General features: G+C 44.5%; 3 protein-coding genes across 8 annotated transcripts in view; 1 reads left to right on the plus strand and 2 right to left on the minus strand.

The window, feature by feature from the left end:
• itfg2 (integrin alpha FG-GAP repeat containing 2) overlaps nt 1-10,542 on the minus strand; it is a 41,717-nt gene extending 31,175 nt beyond the window's left edge. The window contains exons 1-12 of one of the 2 annotated variants that reach the window (XM_020104933.2): nt 10,046-10,542; nt 9,618-9,713; nt 9,483-9,524; nt 9,211-9,388; nt 8,970-9,109; nt 8,601-8,746; nt 8,420-8,514; nt 8,251-8,304; nt 7,383-7,474; nt 6,905-7,022; nt 6,048-6,221; nt 2,083-2,220 (exon numbers count right to left, since the gene is read on the minus strand). In XM_020104933.2, coding sequence (XP_019960492.1) covers nt 2,153-2,220; nt 6,048-6,221; nt 6,905-7,022; nt 7,383-7,474; nt 8,251-8,304; nt 8,420-8,514; nt 8,601-8,746; nt 8,970-9,109; nt 9,211-9,388; nt 9,483-9,524; nt 9,618-9,713; nt 10,046-10,141 — 1,299 coding nt within the window. In that variant the 5' untranslated portion in view covers nt 10,142-10,542 and the 3' untranslated portion in view covers nt 2,083-2,152. Of the gene's footprint in view, nt 1-2,082; nt 2,221-6,047; nt 6,222-6,904; nt 7,023-7,382; nt 7,475-8,250; nt 8,305-8,419; nt 8,515-8,600; nt 8,747-8,969; nt 9,110-9,210; nt 9,389-9,482; nt 9,525-9,617; nt 9,714-10,045 lie in introns of those variants that run through there. The other variant, XR_011240166.1, reaches the window with a different exon arrangement.
• Nucleotides 10,543-11,135: 593 nt separating this feature from the next.
• The window catches only part of LOC109645529 (phosphatase and actin regulator 4), a 60,703-nt gene continuing 48,693 nt past the window's right edge, over nt 11,136-23,145 (minus strand). For 3 of the 5 annotated variants that reach the window (XM_069520021.1, XM_069520022.1, XM_069520018.1), the window contains 2 exons: nt 19,942-20,011; nt 17,483-19,016 (listed from right to left, as the gene is read on the minus strand). In XM_069520021.1, coding sequence (XP_069376122.1) covers nt 18,765-19,016; nt 19,942-20,011 — 322 coding nt within the window. In that variant the 3' untranslated portion in view covers nt 17,483-18,764. Of the gene's footprint in view, nt 13,309-14,702; nt 14,838-17,482; nt 19,017-19,941; nt 20,012-23,145 lie in introns of those variants that run through there. The other 2 variants (XM_069520020.1, XM_069520019.1) reach the window with 2 other exon arrangements.
• On the plus strand, nt 13,651-15,844 carry ascl1a (achaete-scute family bHLH transcription factor 1a). Its single transcript, XM_020104939.2, has 2 exons — nt 13,651-14,846; nt 14,958-15,844. Exon 1 carries the CDS (start codon nt 14,231-14,233, stop codon nt 14,831-14,833), a length of 603 nt encoding a protein of 200 aa, XP_019960498.1. The 5' UTR covers nt 13,651-14,230; the 3' UTR covers nt 14,834-14,846; nt 14,958-15,844.

Genomic DNA, 23,145 nt, shown 5'->3' on the forward strand with positions numbered 1-23,145 from the left:
GTACTTTCAAAAAGCAATAATATGGTTATTATTGAAATCTAGACTTTGACGTTTACGCTATAAATCTCTGGAATTATCCCAAATAAGACGCACAGTGACGGAGCCTGAAATAACAAATAATAACAAACTCTCTCTGGAGGTTATATCCGTTGTGGGCCGACCTCCAGTTCTGCTGCTAAAAAAGGGCCATGTGGGCGACACAACACCTGATGTGATCGAAAAATAGTTAGAGACGAATTCATGCAAAGCATTAAAGGTGTTTGTGTCCCTGGGTCTGAATACGTCTGAAAATATCACAAAGAAATCCAGAAGAACGACAACACAACATGTCGTCCTGCTCCTGCTTCACCTTTGAAAAAGATCAGTGTGAGCTCAGAGCAGAAGAAAGTTCAGCACATATCAGGACGAACTGCAGACGAACAGAGGCTGTGTTGATTGTGTGGAATAACAACAATGGCTGTGATTACATCACGAGGTTAACTCCACCATGACTCATCCAATGCAAATAGCAGCTTGACATCAACACTCTCGATCATCACAATGAATCGTAATATAACACATGAAACATCTGGGGCACACGTCACATGTGCCCTTTCCGAGATGTGAGGTGAAACAGGCTGAATGTGATTAGGTGTAATTGAAAATTGAAAATTGAAAGATGAGATGGACATTAACAGGAGTGGGTTTTTTTCGATAGAGATCGTTTGTGGGTAATTTTGTGCAGTGTAGAGCTCAAGGTTTTTCACCCCCGTCTGTCGGTTCGTTTGTTTGATTTTCAGCAGGATTACACAGAAACTACAGAACAGATTTTCTATGAAACTTAGCAGAAGGGTGGGACATGAGCCAAGAAAGAGCCCATTACATTTTGGCACAGATCTGAACAAAGGGGACCAATCCAGGCACTTTGACATTATTACCAATTTCCCAGGGGAATCATTCCTGGATATTAACAAAAGAAAGTTAGGCATGCTTAGGAGACTGACGTCTACGAGTGTGAGCAACGTTGTGATTGATTGAATTTCAAGGGAACTATTGAGCCTTGGCGGAGACATGTGCTCTACGGACTGCCATCCTAGTTAAGAGACTGCATCTACAAGTGTGTCAGAGCCCTGACCTCAACCCAGTGCATCACCTTTGGGAGCGAGCCGAGCCTTACGTCCAACATGGTGAATTATGTGGCTGAGCGGGGACAAATCCCTGCAGCGGTGTTTCAGGAATCAGGTGGAAAGAGAGAAACTACATTAGCGATCTGAAATGGGATTAATACACAAGTCCATAAACTGTGGGTGTATATTTTACCAGGTGTTTGTAAAAAAAAAAAAAGCAAAACAACACCTTGATACAACAAGTTAAAATACAGCTGAGATACCTTTTATTTATTTAACAGTTCAATTATAATTTCGAGGATTTCTCTTTTACGTCTGAAAAAAAAACTGACGAGCGGATCAGCCTGAATGTCAGAGCTCAGGTCCTGCAAGCAAAACCTTCCCTCGCCTCTAAAGGGCAGAAACAGAGACGTCTGAAAGGACACCTGAGCCTGCGTTTATTCTTAGGAGCACAAACACCGTCGCTCACACAGACACAAACACCCCCGTAACTCATTTATATTGCATGGAAGAAGAGAGGCAGTCAACATAGGCGGTTATAGGATCCTCCCACTGGGAGCAGTGGGTGATTCCCCCTGTCCCTCACACTCATCACCCCGCAGGCTCTGCCAAACAATTCTGCCATGTTGCATTATGTAATATCTTCAGTGCTTTATATCTCCGAGATGATACGAGAGCGAGTTCGCGGGGTTGAAAAGGAAAAGAGGCACAGACGGGACAGCTCTTTTAATCAGCTTGTCTGTGCTGACTGACAGCAGAACAATGCCTCTGCTGAAGCTCCTCAATTAAAAGATTTCACACAGTCGCAGCTGAAATAAAGCACTTTATCATTTCTTCTGCATGTTTTTTCTTCCTCTCTAAACCTTGTTAAATGCGACCTGGGCCGACAGAATACCAATGACAGAGGCGTGACAGGTGATTACAGCGGGGGATCAGAAACCTGAACCCGGAACACGAACGACAACAACGACAGCACTGGAGACAGACGGTCAGTGTTTATTGAGTCAGTATTTACAGAGACAGCAGCGTGCAGATGTGTCACTGTGCTACGTCTGTGAATCCTTATAGAGAATATTGGCCACCAGTGCTCTCACCGCTGCCGGGTCCTCAGCATCTGTGGAGGGAAAACACAAACGTGGCGATGACCTTTGACACGAGACACTCAGTGACCAGTTGAACATCACGAGGACTCTGCTGACAGATAAAACTTATTCTGCTTTAAAAGGAAGGCAGAAAATATCCTAACATTAGGAAAGAGTGAGCACCATTTTAGCCACACTAGCTGCTGCAGAGCTAATTACCTACCTACCTCTATTTACATATCTATCTATACCTACGCACATCTTCTTTCCTACACCTACTTTATACACCCACTTATATCTACCCACCTGCCCTCCTACCCACCTTAAGAACCAGAGCCGTCTTTTGTTTGGCATTTTATTGTCCTCCCTACTTTCTGCTCTTTCTCTACTGGGTTGAGTCTTACCGGTTTTTCATATTTGCATCACTTGTCACAGCTGTAATTAGATAATTTCCTCCATTGCAAAGTGGATCTAATTTGGCTGAACACCTGCTGCAGCTGCTTCCCAGTTAAAATGTCCCAGCTGCACCTTCTTCTTTCACATATTTCATCTTGCAGATGTTTTAGTTCCATTAAATTATAATAATAAAAGATATGAAATTACAGAGGTAGACACCCAGTGGAGGTTTTGATCTCTGAGAGTATGAAGCTGTGTTTTTAGATATGGGTGCAGATTGAATTTTGTATTTTGATGACGGACATGCTAACAGATGATGTGACGCATATAAGTGTTATAGTTTTACACAATTTCACTGATCTACAGTTAGTGAGGGAATATTTTATGAAGAAGTGAACGTGTTCATCACAATAACATTGATTACTAACTATAAAAACTCCAGGGGGTACTTTTAATATTATGGTGACAATACAACCAAAAACATACGTTGGTTGGTACTGGAAACATTTACTGTGAAGCAGCTGCAGATTATAGACTGTAAATAAAGATGGATGAGACATCTCCACTTCCTTCCACCAGATCCCGGATACGAACGCTGAACATGAACACTTGAACATGAACACTTGAACAGTCAGTGTTATAAGAACTACCTTAAATTATTTCACGTGTACTTTTTACTTTTAGTTTCGTTCATGTTCCATCCATTAACATGGAGGAGGTGGGGTTTCTGACCTATACTGCAGCCAACCACCAGGTGGAGAGCTGTCACGTCTTCCATCTTTATTCACAGTCTGTGCTGAAGAGTAAGCTACGTATGGAAGCACAATGCTTCCACGCTGGAAAAAGAAAAAAAATGCATCAGTGTCCCGTTATGATGTAAAACAAATCACGTCATACTTATTATTATAATAACTTATTGTTTGAACGTGACATGTTTATCAGTAAGTAAGATACTGATCCAGGTTTTTTTCTGGCGCAGCAGCAAAATGCTTCCGTAGATTTTTTATTACCTCGGCTGTAACAAAACATATCTTACCTTGCACTGCTCAACACTAGCCTTCACTGCTACACGCTACTTTTTCTAGTCGCAGCTGGCCGATGATTGAACTCCTCAATCACAAATTAAAGCCGACGGTCACGTAGAAGGGGACCGTCCATGCTAAGAAAGCTTCCCACGTTGAGACGAAGAATGAGAGACTCTTCGTAATCATCCTTTGACTGAAGGCTGATTATTAATGGGAATGAACAGCAGGGAAGAGCCTGAGAGCTGCTGCTGACATTTCATGGTGAGGCAGCCAACACCTGGATTACAGTTTTCCTTTCCTTCTCTCCTTTTCTCCATTTTGTTCTTAATGATGATATTTTATTTATTTTTTTAACTCAACCTTAAACTATTCTGATGGGACTTGCTTGAAACAGAGATGTATGTTCTCAAAGCCAAATATCCTCTCTTCCCCCACACGCTCAACCTTTTTATTATTTGTCCTTGGTTGTCTCCTCTCCTCTCCGCTCTCTCTTTCCTTGTCCCTAGGCTGCTACATCACACATATTCCACGGTGGGTTAGATAACACGCCTGTGAAATCATAGTCCAAAGAAACGCAACAGGCCCAGAGTTTGAATTATTAACACAGGCAGCAGGAAGCTTCGCTAACATAACTACCACAAAGCAAAAAAATAAAAAAACCAGCTGAATCCTGCATTTTCATCAGAATGGTAAACTGCCCCAGCAAACCCTGCTCATCATGCGATTGTGTGTCATCATTTTTTTCCTCCTCCTCTTCACTAAACAGGCTTCCTCTTATTTCACAGGGCTTTTTGGACATGAAGTGCTCGGATGTCTGATCATCCATGCAGACCAAGAGGCCCTGACAGTCAGCAATTTAATCAGCCCTTCTTGCTCTCGTAAAATATTTGTGACATGCATGGAGACTCAAGACGCACGAGGACGGACGTGAGATTAATGTTCTACTACAAAAGAGCATCAGCAGAGGAAATTAAGAGGAAATAAATAACCCCTGTGAGCATTCACAATCATTAACCCAAGTCTTTGTCTTGGTTAAACATTGTGTTTGTCAGGAGGTTTGTGTTTGGACTGGAGAGACGCCGTTTTTATGGAGAGGACAAAAGATCAAAAGCAGAACCAGAGGCTTCTGTGTTCTGTGCGTGGATTTAAAGACGCTCTAAAAATACTTCTGTCTCCTCAGCTCAGTGGAGCGACTTGCTATGGATTTATATAGATTTGAATGCAAAGTGCAAAGCATTGAATTAGAGGCTCCCTGAATCTTTTTCCTTTCTGGCCTCTTCCTATACAAGTACATGATGACGTACTTCAGTTTCATGTAATCGAATCCTGTCTTCTTTGCACCATTCTCGACTTTTTCAAAACATATTTGCATCCGATAATCACCTCTTTATATATATGATCATAAATATATTGACTCATTTGTATTTTCAGTTGCTGCTTCAGTAGTTTTCCCACCCCGGTTTAAGAAAGCCTATCTAAGCACAAGCGGTTCACAGAAAAACCCATGCATGCATCTAATCCAGTATAATTTCATGTTGTCAGTATCAGCCTCATGCTTTTTTGTGATAAACTGGAGGAAACACATTTCACTGTGGGTTGTGAACAGACATGCATCGTTCATTTTGCTCTATGCCTGAGATATATTCATGTACAACTGCCAGGTGAAATAGTAAAAGCACAATAGGAACTGACAGGAAAACAATGTTGATGACAATGAAGTGTTTGATAAGAAGCTGTATAATGCACAACTATGGTATAGTGACTGATGCTGTTAGCGTGTAAACACTTCCCCCTCACAACAAGATGTCTTTCTAGGTTTGCATGTTCTCCCACTGTCTGTGTGGGTTTGCTCCAGGTAAGACACCGTCCTCCCACAGTCCAATGACATGCAGGTTGGTTAATTGGAGACTCTAAATTGCCTGTAGATGTCCGCTGGGATTTGATCCAACCCCCCATGAGGATAAGTGGTATAGATAATGGATGGTTGGAGTCTGTTCGGCTACGCTGTGAACAGACACACAAGTCGCCCTTTGCTCATTGAGGTGATGACAGGTTCTCTTAAATCACTGTTTATCTGATTCTTGAATGAGAACAGTTTAACTCATGGCATCAAGACATGTGCGGATCATTTAGTGTTACAACTGAATGGCAGACGAGTTGATTACAATTAGTCATAGTCTGTGTCTTGTCCAACAACGACTGGGGACAGAGGAGATGTTGGTGTTAACAGAGCTTGTATCAGCTTCTCTAATTTGAATCTGTAGACAAGGGACACGATTTTGTTTTTTTTTCTGGTTTCCATTTCTAGTTTGACCAATCAGGTTTGAACAGACTTTGTCTGCTGTTAAATTGATCTGCTTTCAAATGCAGGTAGCTTTTAACAGTAGACGATAGCCAGTCGGATTGGATGGATGGGTAGAGATTGTTGGCGTACTCACCGACTCCCAGCACCTTCATGTGGTTTTTAAACTCAGGTTTCTCCTCCAGGACCCGCAGCAGGTTGGTGGACTCCATACGCTCCAGCTCCACCTTCCAGTAGATGTAGATCTTGTTATTGAAGCTCACATACACAAGGCAGGGGCTGTTTTTACCTTCCTTGCACGTGTACTGACCTGCAACCAACACATACAAATGTAAACACTGAATTTATTATATTACACGCAGCTTTTACTCGAGCAGCAATGTGACCAGCGCCTGGTTTGTGAATCACAATGAACACATCAGCAGTCCTTCGCTGCCTGGTTACTAATACATGTTTCTGTGCTGGAGCCAGCTTCCACACAAACACAGAAACCGATCCAATGTGTGGACTGTTTTCATCCACATACTGTTCACACACACACACACACACACACAAAAAACACATCTCGGTGGATTCGGCCAGATCAAACATTGTCTGGTCTCTTTAATCCATTTACTGCTGTGCATGTCCCATTAGTTCTCTGAGATAAACTGTGACACTGCAGAACGATTTGAGAGGAGAGAGGGAGAGAAGAGGAGGACGAGTTTGAGAGAATCTGTAGCTCCATGTTGCCACCTGCTGGTGACATGAGATTCTTGAAAATCTGGACAAACCCTGCACCAAAGAAAAATCAGGAGCCGCTGAACAACAAACAAAATGATTTGACAACAACAACTGAATAACGATGATATAAATTCCAACATCATAACTTACACGATAAGTGAAGGTGCCTTTAAATGTAAATTCTTATTGTCTAAAAAGGTTGGCATCGCTTATTTCAAACTACAAGTACGCACAAACAAAAATTCAATCTGATTAAAAAAGGTGTCTCACCAGCACAGAAGGCGTTGACGTTCTCATCGAACTGGAACCGGACCACTGAGCGATTGTGGTCGATGATGTAGGTTTGACCGTCCCAGGCACACGCCACCACCTCCTCTCTGCCGTCGCCCTGGAGGCAAACAAGCATGTGCACATATTAGTTTTAAATTAGATGGAAAGCTTTTTCAGAAATCTGAATTGTTAAGACGTCAACTATTTTCATAGGTAAATTCGGTATTTCTTATTTAAATACATTTAGACTCACAAATCCAATCACCTCTCAAAAGGCCTTTCATTTCATTTCTATTTTTCCAGCTCAAATATGTGTTGGTTGATGCTACAACATTGAAAAGGGGATCTGGTTTTGTATACTTGACCCAATAAGTATGAATTCAAACAATCTACTTCTGTCTTTCTGCTGAAATGTAAAAAACTGTAAAATGATAATAAAATAAACGTTGAATCTTTACATTAAAAAAAAAAAACTCACCGTGACGTCGAGCTTCTGCAGAGCGAAGAGCTGATGATCCACCTGCACTGACCACAGCAGCTGCTCCGAGCTGTCCATCAACTTCAGGGTCCCTTTAACATGTGAAGGCAAAGAGAGACAAACAAAAATAAAGATCAGTGTTGATATTTAAGACTTAAGAGACAAATTTCAACTTGCTTTTAAAAGTAAAGACTAAATCAGCAAATTACAAGAAACACTCTTGAAAGTAGCTTTGTGAAAAACACAGATTCTGTTCAGAACGGGTTTTTGTCAGAATCAGATGTCTGATGCTTTAATCAAAAGGAAAATGGAGAGCAGAATATTTAATGACACCTTCAGACTGTTGTAAATAATCCCTGCCATTATATTGCTGTGAACAGATTTGAAATACAGCCAGCAATATTCTCCCTTAATATTTTGTGGGTATAATTCTATAAATTCCTGTTGGGTAACATCATTTATTTTCTGTATGTTGGCTCACGAGGGTGTCAGCAGAGGACACATTGTGTAAGTGCTGCTGGCAGCGATGATGATAATCCCCCCAGATCCCTCTTCTTGAAATATTGATGGACTCTCCAGCTGCTGACAGTTATCTGCTGCTGCAGAAGGATCCTCCACATCAGCAAACAGCCACAGAATAAAGCTGTGGGTTTAATGCTCTACCTGCGCTACTTATAGAACTGCTCATGCAGTAAGAAACACGTATGACATGCTAATCTGCCTTTTATCTTGTTATACAAATAACTGACTAATGACTGATCGTATAAAAGGTGCTTTCACATCTTGTCCAGGACAAGGAAATGAAATATTCTTCACTTGTACTCCCTTTCATTACCTCCACCAACATGGATCTAGATTCACGACTTACCGTCTAAAGTACAGAGAGCGAAGAGTCCACATTTAGAAGATTCCTCTTTTGAACCTGATGAAAAACAACGATCGTGTATCAAAAATATATTCAACAAAATCTTTCAGATCTCATTTATGGCTACGACCATGTTTCCTATGATAAAACTCCTGGACTGACTGTTTGCTACCTTTGCTAATGCTGCCAATGAGATGAGTGGAAACGTTCTTGTTGTGTGTCCGCCCGGTGGTCAGATGTAGAACTATATCTCTGGAAGGCCCCTCGCTGAGAGCAGAGGAGTCAAAGCATGTAGAGGAAGCAACCAAACACTTATAACACAAGCATTATGAGGGGGGGGGGGGTTGGTTTACCTCCCAGGGGTGGCAGAAGCGTCATCTCCAGAGGAGGAGTCTTGTTGTGTCCAGGAGCACAGCAGGATAGCGTAGCCGCAGCCGGGCTGAGACACCATCAGCTCCGGTAAGCCCTCCGGACCTGGATTCACCGACAGACTGTCCACCTGCAAGAGCAGCATTTTTAAAATGTTCAATTATATTTTTGACCTTTTAGACAAAAGAAGCACCAGGTCAGGAGAAAAACAGCTTCTAGTACAGGTGTTGATTAGAAACCAACGGATCTTGAACATGAGAGGAAACGCTGAATAACACTGGTGGTAATAAATATCTTCTTCTGCTCGATAAATCTCCATGAGCGTGGACGGGGAGGCTCCGGCTGCAGCGTACCTGCCCCTCCAGAAGCCATTTCTTCAGCATAACCAGCTGACCCGACCCCAGGTCTGATCCGTCAGATGGCTCCTCCCAACGGAAAGCTCGCACCACCCGGTCTGTGTAGCCCACCACCAGCTCACAGCGTCCGTCCCCATCTGCACACACACACACACACAGGTACACTCTGCAGTCCCCAGCTTTTTTCAACAAACACGATAAACAGGATGCACTTGTGAGATGTGAAGTGGACATGTACCGATGTCCCTGATGAGGATGACTTTGGTGTTGGCAGGAATGTGTTGGGTGAAGAACGGCCGCTGGTCGTCAGAGCACAGCGACTCGTGCTGGCTCGACGAATCAGATTTGTTTGCAGCGGCGACGGTCAGGTCGAAGAGGTGAAACCAGCCCTCCGCACCCACAGCCACCACCAGGTTCTGACAGACACACGCAAAAACACACAGAACACTGAGAACATCCCCGTGTGAACATTCATGACACAGTGCTGCCGCTCGTCTCTCATTTCCTCACCTTCCCTTTGTTGCAGACGTCTCCGACCGCAACACACGTCAGCTGCAAAAAACAAAATCCCACACGTGAAACTAAATCAAAGTCACTTTATGGAACCATGAGCTGTAACGACAGGGATCTCGGTGAAGCGCTGACCATTCCCACACAGCTCCGGGTGATCCAGGGTTTGCAGTCATCGTTCTTGTACACAAGCAGCTTCCCACTGGTGTCTCCCACAACCAGCTCGTTCAGCTGCAGTGAAATGAGACAGAACACTTGTTTACTCTGCGTGATTTCTTTTAAGACCACGACATTCATATTACATTATGTGCCGTCTTCGGTTTGTCTGCATCATTACAAGATCTGAATATTATATTCAAATGTAGATGAGTCTCCAGTGGAACGTGACATTAGCTGATGTATTTGTACTGTGTGCTTTATCATCTGTGTTCGTGTATTTACACAGTTGTCTGACAGGAAACTTTAAAGCCAGTTGGGATCAGTCTAAAACTTCAGTTCCTAGAATTCCCGAAGCTGTGCAAACAAAATGATCAAACATATTCAAGTGACGTTAGCTTCTTTACCGAGTCGTTGTCCGCGTCCCCCAGACAGATGGCGTGAGGAAACAGAGTCCCGGTGAAGTCCAGACTGACCCTCTGCACATAGTTTAAAGATCTCATCGCTGACACGAGGGTTTATCCAGTAAAAACCACAGAGAGACGTGGAAACATGAAGCTAACTTCTCCTGACAGCACGAAGGCTAGCTCGGGCGCTAACAGCTAGCTTAGCTACTGTTCGCTGCCGGAAAGATTAAAGCTAAACTCAACGTTAGCATCACGATACAGTAAACCTCTATAACTAAACCTCTATATAGTAAAAGTAAGTTTATACGCGTTTCTATAGAGAACCAGGTGTAGAAGTACTGGCTCTGAGAACACGCGCGCCTCCGCGAAGTAAACAAAACCATGTGACCTGAAATCTACGGAAGCTCAGCAAAGACAAACTAAAGATCCGTTTCGCGAAACTTAATCTAATATCAGGACTGCACAATTATTATAACATAGATTTAATGACATCAAGGAATAAAACTGTTGTTTCAATAAAGAGATGTTAAAGAGTGCATTCAGATTAGATAAGATTCCACGAGATGAGAGTCTCTAGTAAAGTACAGAAAAATAGGAATGGAATTAAAACTAATATATATATATATATATATATATATAGAGAGAGAGAGAGAGAGAGATCTATCTATATCTATAGATATATTAGATATAGTGTAAACACAAGGACAATATGTCCCGTTTGAGATGTTGCACATGAACCATTGGTTTGTTTTTTTCGTCAGACTTTAGACCTTTTTTTTTTGTTTTTAAATAGATTTCCACTATTTTTCAGGAGTACCTCAATTCTTCGTGACAGTAAAGGCTTTTCTATTCATCACTCGTTGAATGTAATGAAGTCGTGTCAAGAATAATAAACTTCCTGCAGCTCTCCTTGTCCTCCTTCATACTCCTTGATGTTGAGATTTGACTCAGCTGGTGATGATGGATGAGAGTGTCTGAAACTTTCCACAGCACTGGATGCTGTGTGGCCCCCTGCATTGTCCTCTGGAGGGCGCTGCTCTCTCACGCCTTCTCATGAGAGGACCCAGCACATGAAGGGGGGGGGTGGGGGGGGGGGGTGTTTACACAAAGATCTCAGAGGAGGCAGAAGTCCATCACAGAAACCTGTATTTTAAAAAGGCCTTGAAGTCATTGTAACTGTGTGTGTGTGATGTAATTATATAATTTACTTATTTTTTCTTTTCATCTTGTATTTAATTGTCCGGTTTCCAATATGATAAATCATTTTCAATATGTCAAAACCTAACAGAGTCTGCATGGGTATGTGCCATATCTGTCTTTAAGTTCTCTGTGTAACTCTCTACAACAAGTTCAACAAGTCCTGCATCAAATTATCATGTTTTATCTTTTTGTGCAGCTAAAAGAAAAAGTCTGGATGAATATATGAGACTTCAAACATGCTGCACCTGCTGAACTTATGACTGTGAGAAGAAACTGTTTTTAATGACATACAAATGGAAAGATAATCCCTCACACCCCACACACAGACTATCAGTGGCTGCTTATGGGTTTTTTTGCTCTATTATCTGCTACAGAGAGAGAAAACTCACTGCGTGGAGGGAAAAAGAGAAAACACAGAAAGTGGTTAAATTGGAACTGGGGCGCCCAGATGTCATATTAATTATTACACTCAGCGATGACTGGAAAGCCCCTCGAGTAAAGTGAGCGCCCTCCCAGACCCCAGCAGCCTGCGTGTGGAAGACCTGCACACAGAGAGAGAGAGAGAGAGAGGGAGAGAGGGAGAGAGAGGGAGAGAGACAGAGAGAGAGAGAGAGAGAGAGAGAGAGTCCTCACAAAGCGCTAATTGGACTCTGGAAGCGCACTGACAGGGCATGGATAGGTTTCAGAAAGCCTGGCGATGGGGAAGAGGTGGAGGGGGAGGCTGAATAGAACCCACGCTTCTTTTCTAAACTCTCTTGTTGGGCCAAAGAAGAGGGGTGGTGGTGGTGAGGGGGGGTATAAGAGGGGGGAGGGAAAGAAAAGAAAGTATTGGTGTGGTGGTGGTGGTGGTGGTGGTGGTGGGGGGGGGGCAGGCTGCAAACCTGATTCTGAAAGCCAAAAAAATTGCACAATTTATTACAATCCCCTCTTCTGGACGCTCGTGCACAAACGCATGCACACCAGAGAAGGGGGTTATTTGCACACACGCACACAACCGCACAAACTGCACACCCACACGATGGGACACTACGACAGGCAACACTGAAAACTTAGGCACAAACTTATAAAAACAGAAAACGGTCCTGATGTGTTCAATATGTTTTCATCTCTGTTTAATTGAAATAATTTGTGCGCACACACACACACACACACACACACACACACACACACACACACACACACACACACACACACACAGAGGAGAACTTCGTGCAAAAATGTGCACAAAACTGAGAAACGAAAAATCTTCTCTTCCCACTTAACACCCACTGTGTTATTGAGGAGAGCCTACGCGCACCCCACCGCACATGCACACTAACACACTTACACACTAACACACTAACACACACCCACACGCACGGGGACACACAAACACGGTCGAGAGAATAACTTCGTGCGCAAAAACTGTAAACTTGCGCACAAGCATAAAAACAGTACAGATCTGTTTTATCTTTGTCTGCTGATGTCTCATCTCCGTGCGCGTTTTATTGTACACGCGCGCCCACACAAATAAATGGTACACACACGCGCGCACACACAGAGAGAGAGAGAACTCCACGCGTAAAAGCTGAAAACAATCAGAGTATCTTTTTTTTTTTTTACTCCATGTGTTACTGCGCACACTTTTCACGCAGCCTATCACGCGCACAGACTCACACACACACACACTCGCAAACGCACGGATGCACGCACGGAAAAGAGAGGGTATTACAGTTTGCTCCTGGTTTTGTTCCGCGCTCAAAGACGTGTTTTATTATTCTCCACTTTTCAGAGCGACAATAATCAACAGAACACGGCGCGTCCTCTCCACTGTAACCACATCGAGTGTATCCAATCTTAAACAAAGACAAACTCCAAACAGCTTCTTCGGGCCCCTCCGCAGATTTGCGCCCCTTCGTTCCGCCTGTGCCAGGCTGATGATCTGCTCTAATCAAAGTGGAAAATCCGGCCTCTGATGCACAATAGCGGCTCAAATGAGACGCGTCTGTAACGTCCCCAGTGAAACTCTGCAGAGATCTGAGACTGAACTCCAGAAGCTGCACATGTGGATGTTCAGTCCACAGCTGGAAAAAAAAAAAAAGAAAGAGTTTTTATTTCTTATCTTGAACTATCAGCTTTTTTATTAATACAGATTTTTTCATTTTTAACAAAACTTTTTACGAGAAAACTTGATGTTTATCAACAGGAATCTCCACTTATTCCTCGAAACACAATTCTAGAAAGTGTTTCTTTTAATTAACTGACTCAAACGGAAAGTTCAAATCATGCGGACGCTGTTTTGACTTGTTGAAACGAGCAGTTTCCATCACAGATGACAGATACGTGTCGTCAGTGGAGGGGAAGTCTCATATACTCATCTTATCTGGAGATTTTCAGGACAGCATAAACAAGCTCGATAGATTTGCTTTAAAGTTTTGATTTATTTGCTGGAAGATTCCGGGATAAACCCACAAAAGCATTTTGTTCACATTTGCTCCATAAAAATAATGAAACAATCAGAGAAAAGGAGCAAATTAAAGCGTTGAACACGCATTAGAAATAAGAAAATAAAGCCACATTGATTCTGGTTTGGAAGAAAACCTTCCCTGGCGCTGGTGTGCACATCACGTCCTGAACTGTCTCTGTGTTGTGCTGCACCGACTGACACTCGTGACAGATAGAAAACAAACTCACTCTGACTGTTTGTTTAGTGCTTCAAGTGGCACGCGTCCGGCGCGCGTAACGCACCGGCACCGGCGCAGGAGCCCAAGGTGGATCCACGCGACCGGAGGGCGTGGCCATCCCTCATCCAGACGCATTGAAAAGCAGTGGCGTCTCTCCTCGAGGACTCAGTGCAGCTTTGAGGAGCGCGCGAGGCAGCAGCCCAGCGCACTGCCCCACTGAAACAAGTGCGCGTCAAGCAACACGTGAACGGCACGAGCGGGACGCACCGCCTCGAGACTTGGTGATTTCTTTCTAAGTTTGTGTGTTTTTTTAATTCTGGGAATGGACTTCACGGCGAAGATGGAAATTAACATCACCCAGCAGCAGCTCATGCCGCCGGCTTGTTTCTTCTCCACCGCGGCGGCGCAGAGCATCCAGCTGAGCCCGTGCGGCAGCAGCCAGAGCAGCGGGAAGTCGGGGTCCAAGCAGCCGAAGAGGCAGCGCTCCTCCTCCCCGGAGCTGCTGCGCTGCAAGCGGAGACTGAACTTCGCGGGTTTCGGCTACACGCTCCCGCAGCAGCAGCCGCACGCGGTGGCGCGGAGGAACGAGAGGGAGCGGAACCGGGTGAAGCTGGTGAACAACGGCTTCGCCACCCTGAGGGAGCACGTCCCCAACGGCGCCGCCAACAAGAAGATGAGCAAAGTGGAGACGCTGCGCTCCGCGGTGGAGTACATCCGCGCCCTGCAGCAGCTGCTGGACGAACACGACGCGGTGAGCGCCGCGTTCCAGTCCGGCGTCCTGTCGCCCACCATGTCGCAGGGATACTCCACCGACATGAACTCCATGGCAGGTTCCCCGGTGTCCTCCTACTCATCTGACGAGGGCTCATACGACCCCCTGAGTCCAGAGGAGCAGGAGCTGCTGGACTTCGCCAACTGGTTCTGAGCATCTGTATGAGGTAAGCATAGATGTGATGATGTCCAAGAGTGAATCAAGACACTGTTATAAATAAAGATATCACGATATATAATCTGAACAGTCGCTTAACATTCTCTCATTCTCTCCACAGAAATATGGATCAACTCAATTTACTGTTGTGCGCTTGGGATGGTCCCGGAGGAGACTGGGTGTCCTCAAGAACAAGATGCACTGTACACGCGTTTCGGTCCCTGCGTCCTTAACGCCCTGTCCTCGTGTCCCCCTGACTGACTGACAGACAGACAGACGGACGAGGCCTGAACGTCCTGAAAACTTGGGGGAAATCAGACCAGAGATCAGCGCCAAAGGATTAAAAGAAGACGGGTCTCCTGACAGCGTGGGAAACCAAGCTTCTGTGCATTTGCCCTCGATAAAAACACTAAAGTGAATCCATGCTCTTCAGCAGCACATTAAAAACTTTATTTAATACGTCGCTCATCAACTATGCTAAATCCAATCACAGAACACCAACCCTTGGCAAACCTTAGCCGTTCAATTCTGAAAATGCTTCCAAGTCGCGGATTTATTCTATAAAATTCTATGTGAAACGCTTTTTTGAAATATATTAAGATATTTTTGTATGTAAGAGATTTATAGATGTTTTGTACACATCCTTTTGTATATATTTTTCTCTATATATTGCGAAGTTGCTTCTAATACCTCCTGCCTATGTAGACGTGTAGTCTATTATTCTCTGGCTCTTCTGTTCATGAGGTTTCCAGAAGGAGTTTGATACTCTGACGTTTAGCACCAATGTGTCTTATTTAATAGAGAAACCATGTTATTGCATTATGTCATGAACTTCACAGTGATCAAAACTTATGCAGCTATTGTCCAAACAGAGCACAGTGTCCACACATTGTGTCTCTATACTGCCAGCTCTATACTGTCTTCACATAAACAGATGGTGGGAAAAAAAAGTCTTATAACCATATTTTCTACACTCTAGTCCAAGAATAAAAATGATTTGCTACTGAATCACTTTCCATGTCTTGATTTTGGGTGAATTGAAAGTGGACAGTTATTTTACAGCTTTCTGTGTCTTTGGTGGGCAGGTAAATGAGGGGGGAGGTGAGAGGGGATGATGGAGCAAGAATATAAGACGTGTGTGGCGATGTAGGGACAAAGCAGAAGAAGAAGCCCAACTTTTACGCACAATTACGCACATTTTACGCACGAATATTTCTTTCTCCTTTCTCGAAATTCCACACCCAGTTCTTTCTTAAAGCTTTGAGCCAACTCCGAACTAAACTCTGTTAAAATGTCCCCAGTCCTTTTCCATATGAACAATACAAAAGAAACAAAAAGTCGTGCAGGCGCAAAAAGTACATCTGGTAGAACGAGTGCTCTTTGGAACTTAAGAGAAATGTCATCCTCAGTCAAACAAACAGCTGTAACTTCTGATTAAGTGCTGTTTGTTTTTCATGGAACTTTTAAATGTCTCGTCATTGTAGTTTATAAAACATCTGGCGAAATTATACTTTAAATGTGAATGCGCACAAACTGTCTGAAAGTTGGAGAACGCACCTTAATGATCTTTTTTCTTGGTCTCATAATAAAATAAAAAATACCGCCAATATGTATAAACCATGGCTGAGCTTTAAATTAGCTGGAGGGAATGTCAGTGGCGTGATTACACTGAAGTTATCAGCTGTACATTTCGGAGCTGGTTCTTTTGTTGGTGAAAAAGTGAGTTTGACAGGTATACGGCGGAGGCTGCGACCGGACGCGTGTCTGGTTAAATGAGTGAATGGGTTTTGTGTGGTGGTCGAGTGGAGACACGGAGCTGAACTGGCTGATGGCGTGTGCCTCCTGACAGCAGCATGCCGCCGAACACACAACAATCACCACCTGGGAGAGAAAACTCGCTGTGTGGCTGCAGTTTAGATTCTGCGGCTGCTCTTGTTTCTTCCCTTTTACCGCAAACTGTGATTCTGACAAATAAAAAATATTTGATCCGCGGAGAGAAACAGTCTGCAAAAAACCTCTTGTTGCGTTGAGGGATTCATTGTGCGAGCTGAGCGTGCGCCTCTTCAGTGGTTCTCAATGGAGGGTTCACGGGCCACCCGGGGCCCAGAGAAGGGGGAGCACGGTCTGACAGCTCTGCAGCTCCACTGTGTGAGTTACAGGAAGGTAGTAAAATCAAGTAACAGGAGGAAACCTACTGCACATTTTAAATTCTCATTCTTTAATAGATTTATAATTATTGTTTGCTGCAAAAAAGTGTTGGTCAAAATGTTTTGTTGGATTTTAATAAATGAACTTGTTGATCAAAGGTTAAAAGTTAAAATTAAAAGTCATTATTATAATTGTGCGAGAATAAAAATGCAACTCAATGTATTCAAATATAAACACAAACAAAAAGTTGAATTGTCCAACCTACATAATTAAAAGCTGCTGCGTCTCCCAGTTTGACTGACAGACCTTTTCATACACAAACTAAAACTGGCAGAGACAAAGAAGACAAGAGGACAAAAGCAGGTTCTAGTAAAGTAAATCAAAAAGCTTGTAAAACAAAACTGTCACCATGTCTCGTTTTAACTGGGCCCGGAAGTAAATTTTCATTTATGATAAACTGAATAAACAAACACACAAAAAACTGAAACTCTGCAAATCTGAGATTCACTTCAGCATATTTTATTTATCCGGTCAATTCCCACCAGAACATCACGTGTCAGCAGTGTCGAACAATAATCGGAGTAATTTGAGGTTCCAAAGTTAACAGATGGTTTCACGTAAAAGTCAACAATAGAGAGGAAATGTATAAATACACAAACGTGTCTCACATTATACAACACAAACTACAGTATGTCCATGTTCCCAACACAGATATGATATTTGATATTTCTACCTTTTGCAGACGTCACGACCAAAATGTCTCACAACACTGCAGATGCATCAACGTCAACAGAACTGAGATGGAGTTGAATTAAAAAAAGGAATTAGAGGAACAACCTTTCTACACATAAACAACCTCGTCAGGTTCTCGTCTGGGTTCTGTTTCAATCACTGAATTTGTAAAGGTCAACGTAAGATAACGATGACGTGACAGCTGAGAGGAAAAAAAACTCAAACTAGGAAGATGAACACCGCAGGTCTAAAAAATATTTTGATGTCGTTGGGACGTCCCTGATCTCACAGTCCTGCTTCGCTGCCTGTCAGAGTCTATTATGTTTCCCTGTGTGGCGTTCTGTCCAGTGTGTATGAACCACAGGAGAGCGTGGCCATGTCTAATTAGAAAAGCTGGGGCAAAACAATGGCTAAAACTATATTAGTGGAATATCTGATTGAACATCAATCATGAGCCGTGATAGGACTGGATGGAGGAGGAGAGAACGGTCTCTGCTCAATCGTTTATTAAACCCAGAACGATGGGCTGTGGTTGCAGCAGCATATTCACATGATGATGTTGAGCAGCAGCAGTTTTCTAAAGATGTTTGAGAGTTTGTCTTTGGCTCATTCAGCCAGAATAATGGATCTTCAGTCTCTGCACAGTGAACTCTCGTGGAAGAACATCCACAGCTGCAGAACATTTCAGGACCATAGACAGCACTTTACAAGTCCAGGAGGTTCAGCTGAGCTCCATGTCATATGATCCGTCCTCACAGAACTAGTGATAGTGGAGAGGCTGTTTACGTACGTTTCCCTGTCAGGAATGTTTGATGGAAGGGAAAACAAGATTGGATTGAACCACAACCACAATGTGGCTGGATACTCAAAGTGAATGAGCAGTGTTTCCGTTGCTGTGAACAAACTGTAAATGCTGGTGTGACTCGGAATCGAAGCTCTTCTGTTTCCTGTGCATCTTTTTTATTCAAGCCCTCAGCAGTGTGTGTGTGTGTGATGGAGGTGGTGCTGATACCTGAGCCTCGCAGGGCAGACCGAGCCGTGACTGGGGTCAGAGGTTGCTGGAGTCGTCCAGGGGGTTGGAGATGACCGACTTGTGAATGAGCATGAAGAGGGGCAGGTAGGCCAGAAAGTCCAGCAGGTCCAGAGGGGCAAAGTGTTGCAGCTGCAGCGTGATGGCCGGCTCCTGCTCGAGATGGATCCCGCCGGCCTTCAGCTCCAGAAGCAGCTGCTCTGCACTGATGAATCCCTGCTGAGCTCCGGCGTCTCCTCGCTGCTCCTCCAGGAGGAACAGGAACAGCCGCTGCTCCAGCCGTGATCATAATAGAGAAGATATAGATTAGAAAATAAGGAAAACTGGCTCTGGACTTGAGTTGAGAGTTGTGTGGGTGTGCGTTCATGTGTGAGTATGGCTCTGGTTTTGTGTGTTTGCTCTTCAGGGTAGCCTCAGATTACCACGGCCTGTTTCTAGTCTTGTTTGAGTGCACCTGTTTGCACCGTTAATGCAGTCAAGGTAATAATTGTTGGGGGAGGAGGGCGGCGGCAGCGGCGGTGGAAATAATCCCTCTGGCAATTAGCCCATTCCCCCAGCCAGCCTCTCCAGTTAACAACCCTATCCCTAACAGCTCTATAATTACACAGCCTCCTCTACCTGGCCAGCGGCTCAGTTTCCACACCCATGGCTACAGGCTTTCATGTTCCTCTGCCTTTCAGAGGCTCACTACTTCCTTGTATGAATGAGGGCCGGGCCTGCTTGTGAGCGACCAGCTGGCCGGCCAGTCCCGGTCCAGCTCAGATGAGCCGTGTGTCTCGGGCTGATTACAGGGCTGGGCGGAGTGGACGGCATGTTCACTGCTGGGCACTTTAATGAGATTAGGGCCGTGCTAATCTATGAAAAGGGAAAAGCACCCCTCTCTTCTTCTCTCTGGCTTGCTTTCCTCATTTCTATGCATGAGGGCCGAGTGCCTTCCCGAAAAAAAAGCTAGCTTTACAAAGCATGCTTTGGAATTGCTCTTCAAAGTGTTTACCAGTATTTATTTCATTGTAATTATACCCACAGAGCCATGAAAGAGAGGCAGAGGTGGTGTTAGTGGCATGACGTTGCATGGAAGTAATCAAATGCACCATGTGATCACGACTTCAGTACAGACGTGTGGAGGATTTCTTTGCAAATGCAGCTGAAGCCGACGGACGTTTAGAGGAATTTCAGAAACATGACTCGACGTTACCTTTGCTTTGAAGAGCCTCACTTCAAGAGAGTGAAAGTCCATGCTGCCGATGAGCGATCGCATAAACTCACTGTGAGAAAACAGGAAAATCACACCGTCAGTTTCTGTGAAGACAGAACATGAGTTGTAAAAGACGTAATCCACTGATTTAGTTTTGTGTTTTCATAGAAATAAAGCCACAATAGTTCAATTCTGTCAAAACCTGGATCCTACAATTCCCATTATGCAGCTTTGCAATGGTTTATGGGATATGTAGTTCCTTCACTCTTAATATAACTATGTTCACAGCCTTGCAGGTTTGCCTTTTTTTTCTGTTTTACAATATTTTTTGCTCTAAATCAAAAGTTTTATGGTCACGATTCATCTCGTCACTGGTCGACCTGGTTTAAGGCTTCAAAAGTCAATGTGGAAAATGAATGAGAATCTAACATCCGGGAACCAGAGCTGTCGGGTTCTCTTCTCTTTCAAACTCCTCGCTCTCAACTTTCAGTTTGAAACCAGATGAAGTTATACGACTTGTAGTGGAACTAAGAAAAATGAGATGACCTTTAAATATCAAGTCAGCGGAGTGAACCCTTAACAATGCTCTTTGTCCATCGGGGTTCTTGCAAACGAAAATCAAAAGTAATCAACCATCAATTTCATTCATCAGTCTAGACTTTGTCCAAAGACAGGAGGGTTGGCGTGAACTTTGGCTGCAGTTGTTGGCAGCGTTGGAACAATCTGGTGGTCGTGGCGGGTGATTTTTGGCGGGTCTGTTCCGTGAGATGTTGTGTGTTTGCGGCGATGTGATGGTAAAGTGTTCTGAGCCCATTGTGGTTGCTCAACGTGGCCTGGCTGCCAAACAATGCATGGGTACACGGGGACATCCCGCCATTGTAACGGATAAAACTGCTCTGGTTTTGGGACAGTGGGTGTGGGGCTGGGTGGGGAGGGGGTGTGTGTTGGCGGGGGAGAGCAGGGTGAGAGGGGTTTCGTACGGAGGTTTAGGCAATAAGCAACCGGAGCACACTCTGCTGCAATGTGACCACTTGCAGACCAACAAAATCTAGGTCCACTCAGATAATTAGAGGGAGAGTCGACCAATTGTGTTTGGACAGACCTCTCCTGTCCAGCGTGTGGCACAGCGACAGTCGTCCCTTCTCTAACGAGCGCCCGGTGTTAATGAGCCCCTCCTCGCCGAGCGCTCAATGGCCTGTTAGAGCGAAGAATGGCCAAGCGCTAGGCCATCGAGTGCAGTGCATGCTTGAGTGCTCGCAGCGCTGTGATTGGCCCTCGTCTGCCAACCACCGTGCAGGCCGTGGCTTGATGGGGATGAAGCGAGACAGGGCAGCTAATGATCATTAATTGCACTTGGTTTGCAGTAAAAGAGTCCAAATGCTGTCGCGCTGAGGACACTGGCGTGATAATGGCTAGCGTAAACGAGGGGCTCGGGGACCAGTGATGGACTGCAGGGAGGATAATAGCAGCATAACCCATTTTCTTTTGTCGGCCCTCCACTGGCACCCCGCTGCGACCAACACAGCAGACTTCTCACTTACGTAATGCCAAAAACTTTGGCGGTCTGCTCAGCGGGGAGCTGGTATACAGTGAGGCAGGGGGTGCAAACATACTCTGACCTAGTTTGATTTGATGGAATTAAGAGTTGTTTTGTGGATAATTTTGAGCGGGTAGAAGGAAACCGTGGAGGAGGGATGGGCGTTGTCTGACAGTTTACGCGGCGGGTGGCGAGTCCAGGTTGTGCCGTCTCATGTTCCCTTTGCACGCCGGTGCGACACTTGCGGTAACCCTCACGGACACATGCATGCTCACAAATCCAACAGCAGTCAAGGCGAGAGTGACAGTAACAATGAATGCGACGGCTCTACTGATGCCGTCTGGGAATCCTGCATGGCGATGCACTTCTTGGCAGGTCATGTGACTGGCCCTGAGGGAATGTGGCTCTGTGTGAGGTGGACTTGTCGGGGAGCACAATGCTGCGGGGACAGATGGGCTGAGTCATGGGCCAAAACAGCACAGAGGCTGAGAGGGAGAGAGATGAGAGGGACGCACAGGGGAAGTGGAAAAGAAAAGTGAGAGGGGGGAAGGGTGCAGTACCCTGTAAGACATACATATATATATATAAATATTTATATATATATATATATAAAATGTGGGCTACACCTTCTCAGATTTCAAAGCCTTCAGTGATCAGATTGGTTGATTGTGTAACTACTGTTGCAGCTCGTTTTTAATCTGGGATTAGAGACAACAGGATTAACTGAAACAGGTAAGAGGATCAGTTTAGTTCAGTTGGGATGAGATGACAGAAGGATGCTTTTGTTTTCTCCTTGTTTAGGAGGCAGCTTTATGAACGCTGATCTCCTCTCTCCTTATTATTTAAATTGAAAAAAGGGGTTCTGTGAAAAGAGGTTTAATGTGGACATTCATTATCATTACTATAATTGCCTCTATACAGAGCAGACACCCTGGTCGTTCTGTGCCAGCGAGGCCGCCGGTCCACAGGCCTCCTCTAACACACGGCACAAAGGGCTGGCCGTAAATCAGCGGACCCGTGACCCTGGCCCTGTCCTCGCTGAGAGGGAGCTCTCACTGCAGGGCGAGGGCTTCGGGAGCAGGCCTTGACCCTCTGGGACCTCCGGAGTAGGCTTGGCTCCACACACTCCTGCCTGCAGGAAGCTATAAACCCCAGGGCAGAAAAAAAGCGCTGTGTGTGGGAATCTGAAGCATATGGGGTTTAATAATGTAGAGACACAAGAACGCTGAGGCCGAGTTCAAGTCGGAGTGATGGCTTTCGGCACAGGGTTCAATCAAGGGCTGCGGCGGAATAATTTTCATTATGGTTTAAACTTTTTCTCCATAAAATACAAGAAAATTCTCAGAAATCAGTTTACAACCATGAAAAACATCAAAAAGTCACATCGGAGAATCAATGAATCGACTGTAATTGCAGCTCTGGGCCTCACAAACTATGTTTAAAAGAAGTATTGTTTCAAATCTTTTAACAGGATCTTTTAAATGATGATTCATTGCTGATATTGTCATTTAAATTTCCAACATGTCGATTATTTTATTCTGTGCTTATGCCATCATCACGTCTCAGCTCCTAACTTTGACCTCTGACGTCACATTAAATCTTTGAAGACACGAGGAGCAGAGGATCAAACAGCGCCCCACACACGACGACAAATCGCTGGAACCAAC

Source organism: Paralichthys olivaceus, chromosome 23, assembly GCF_024713975.1.
Source record: "Paralichthys olivaceus isolate ysfri-2021 chromosome 23, ASM2471397v2, whole genome shotgun sequence".
In the NCBI taxonomy this organism is placed as follows: domain Eukaryota; kingdom Metazoa; phylum Chordata; class Actinopteri; order Pleuronectiformes; family Paralichthyidae; genus Paralichthys; species Paralichthys olivaceus.

Bases quoted from the DNA above. Each gene is read 5' to 3' on its own strand.
- ascl1a (XM_020104939.2), top strand. From the start codon at position 14,231: ATGGACTTCACGGCGAAGATGGAAATTAACATCACCCAGCAGCAGCTC.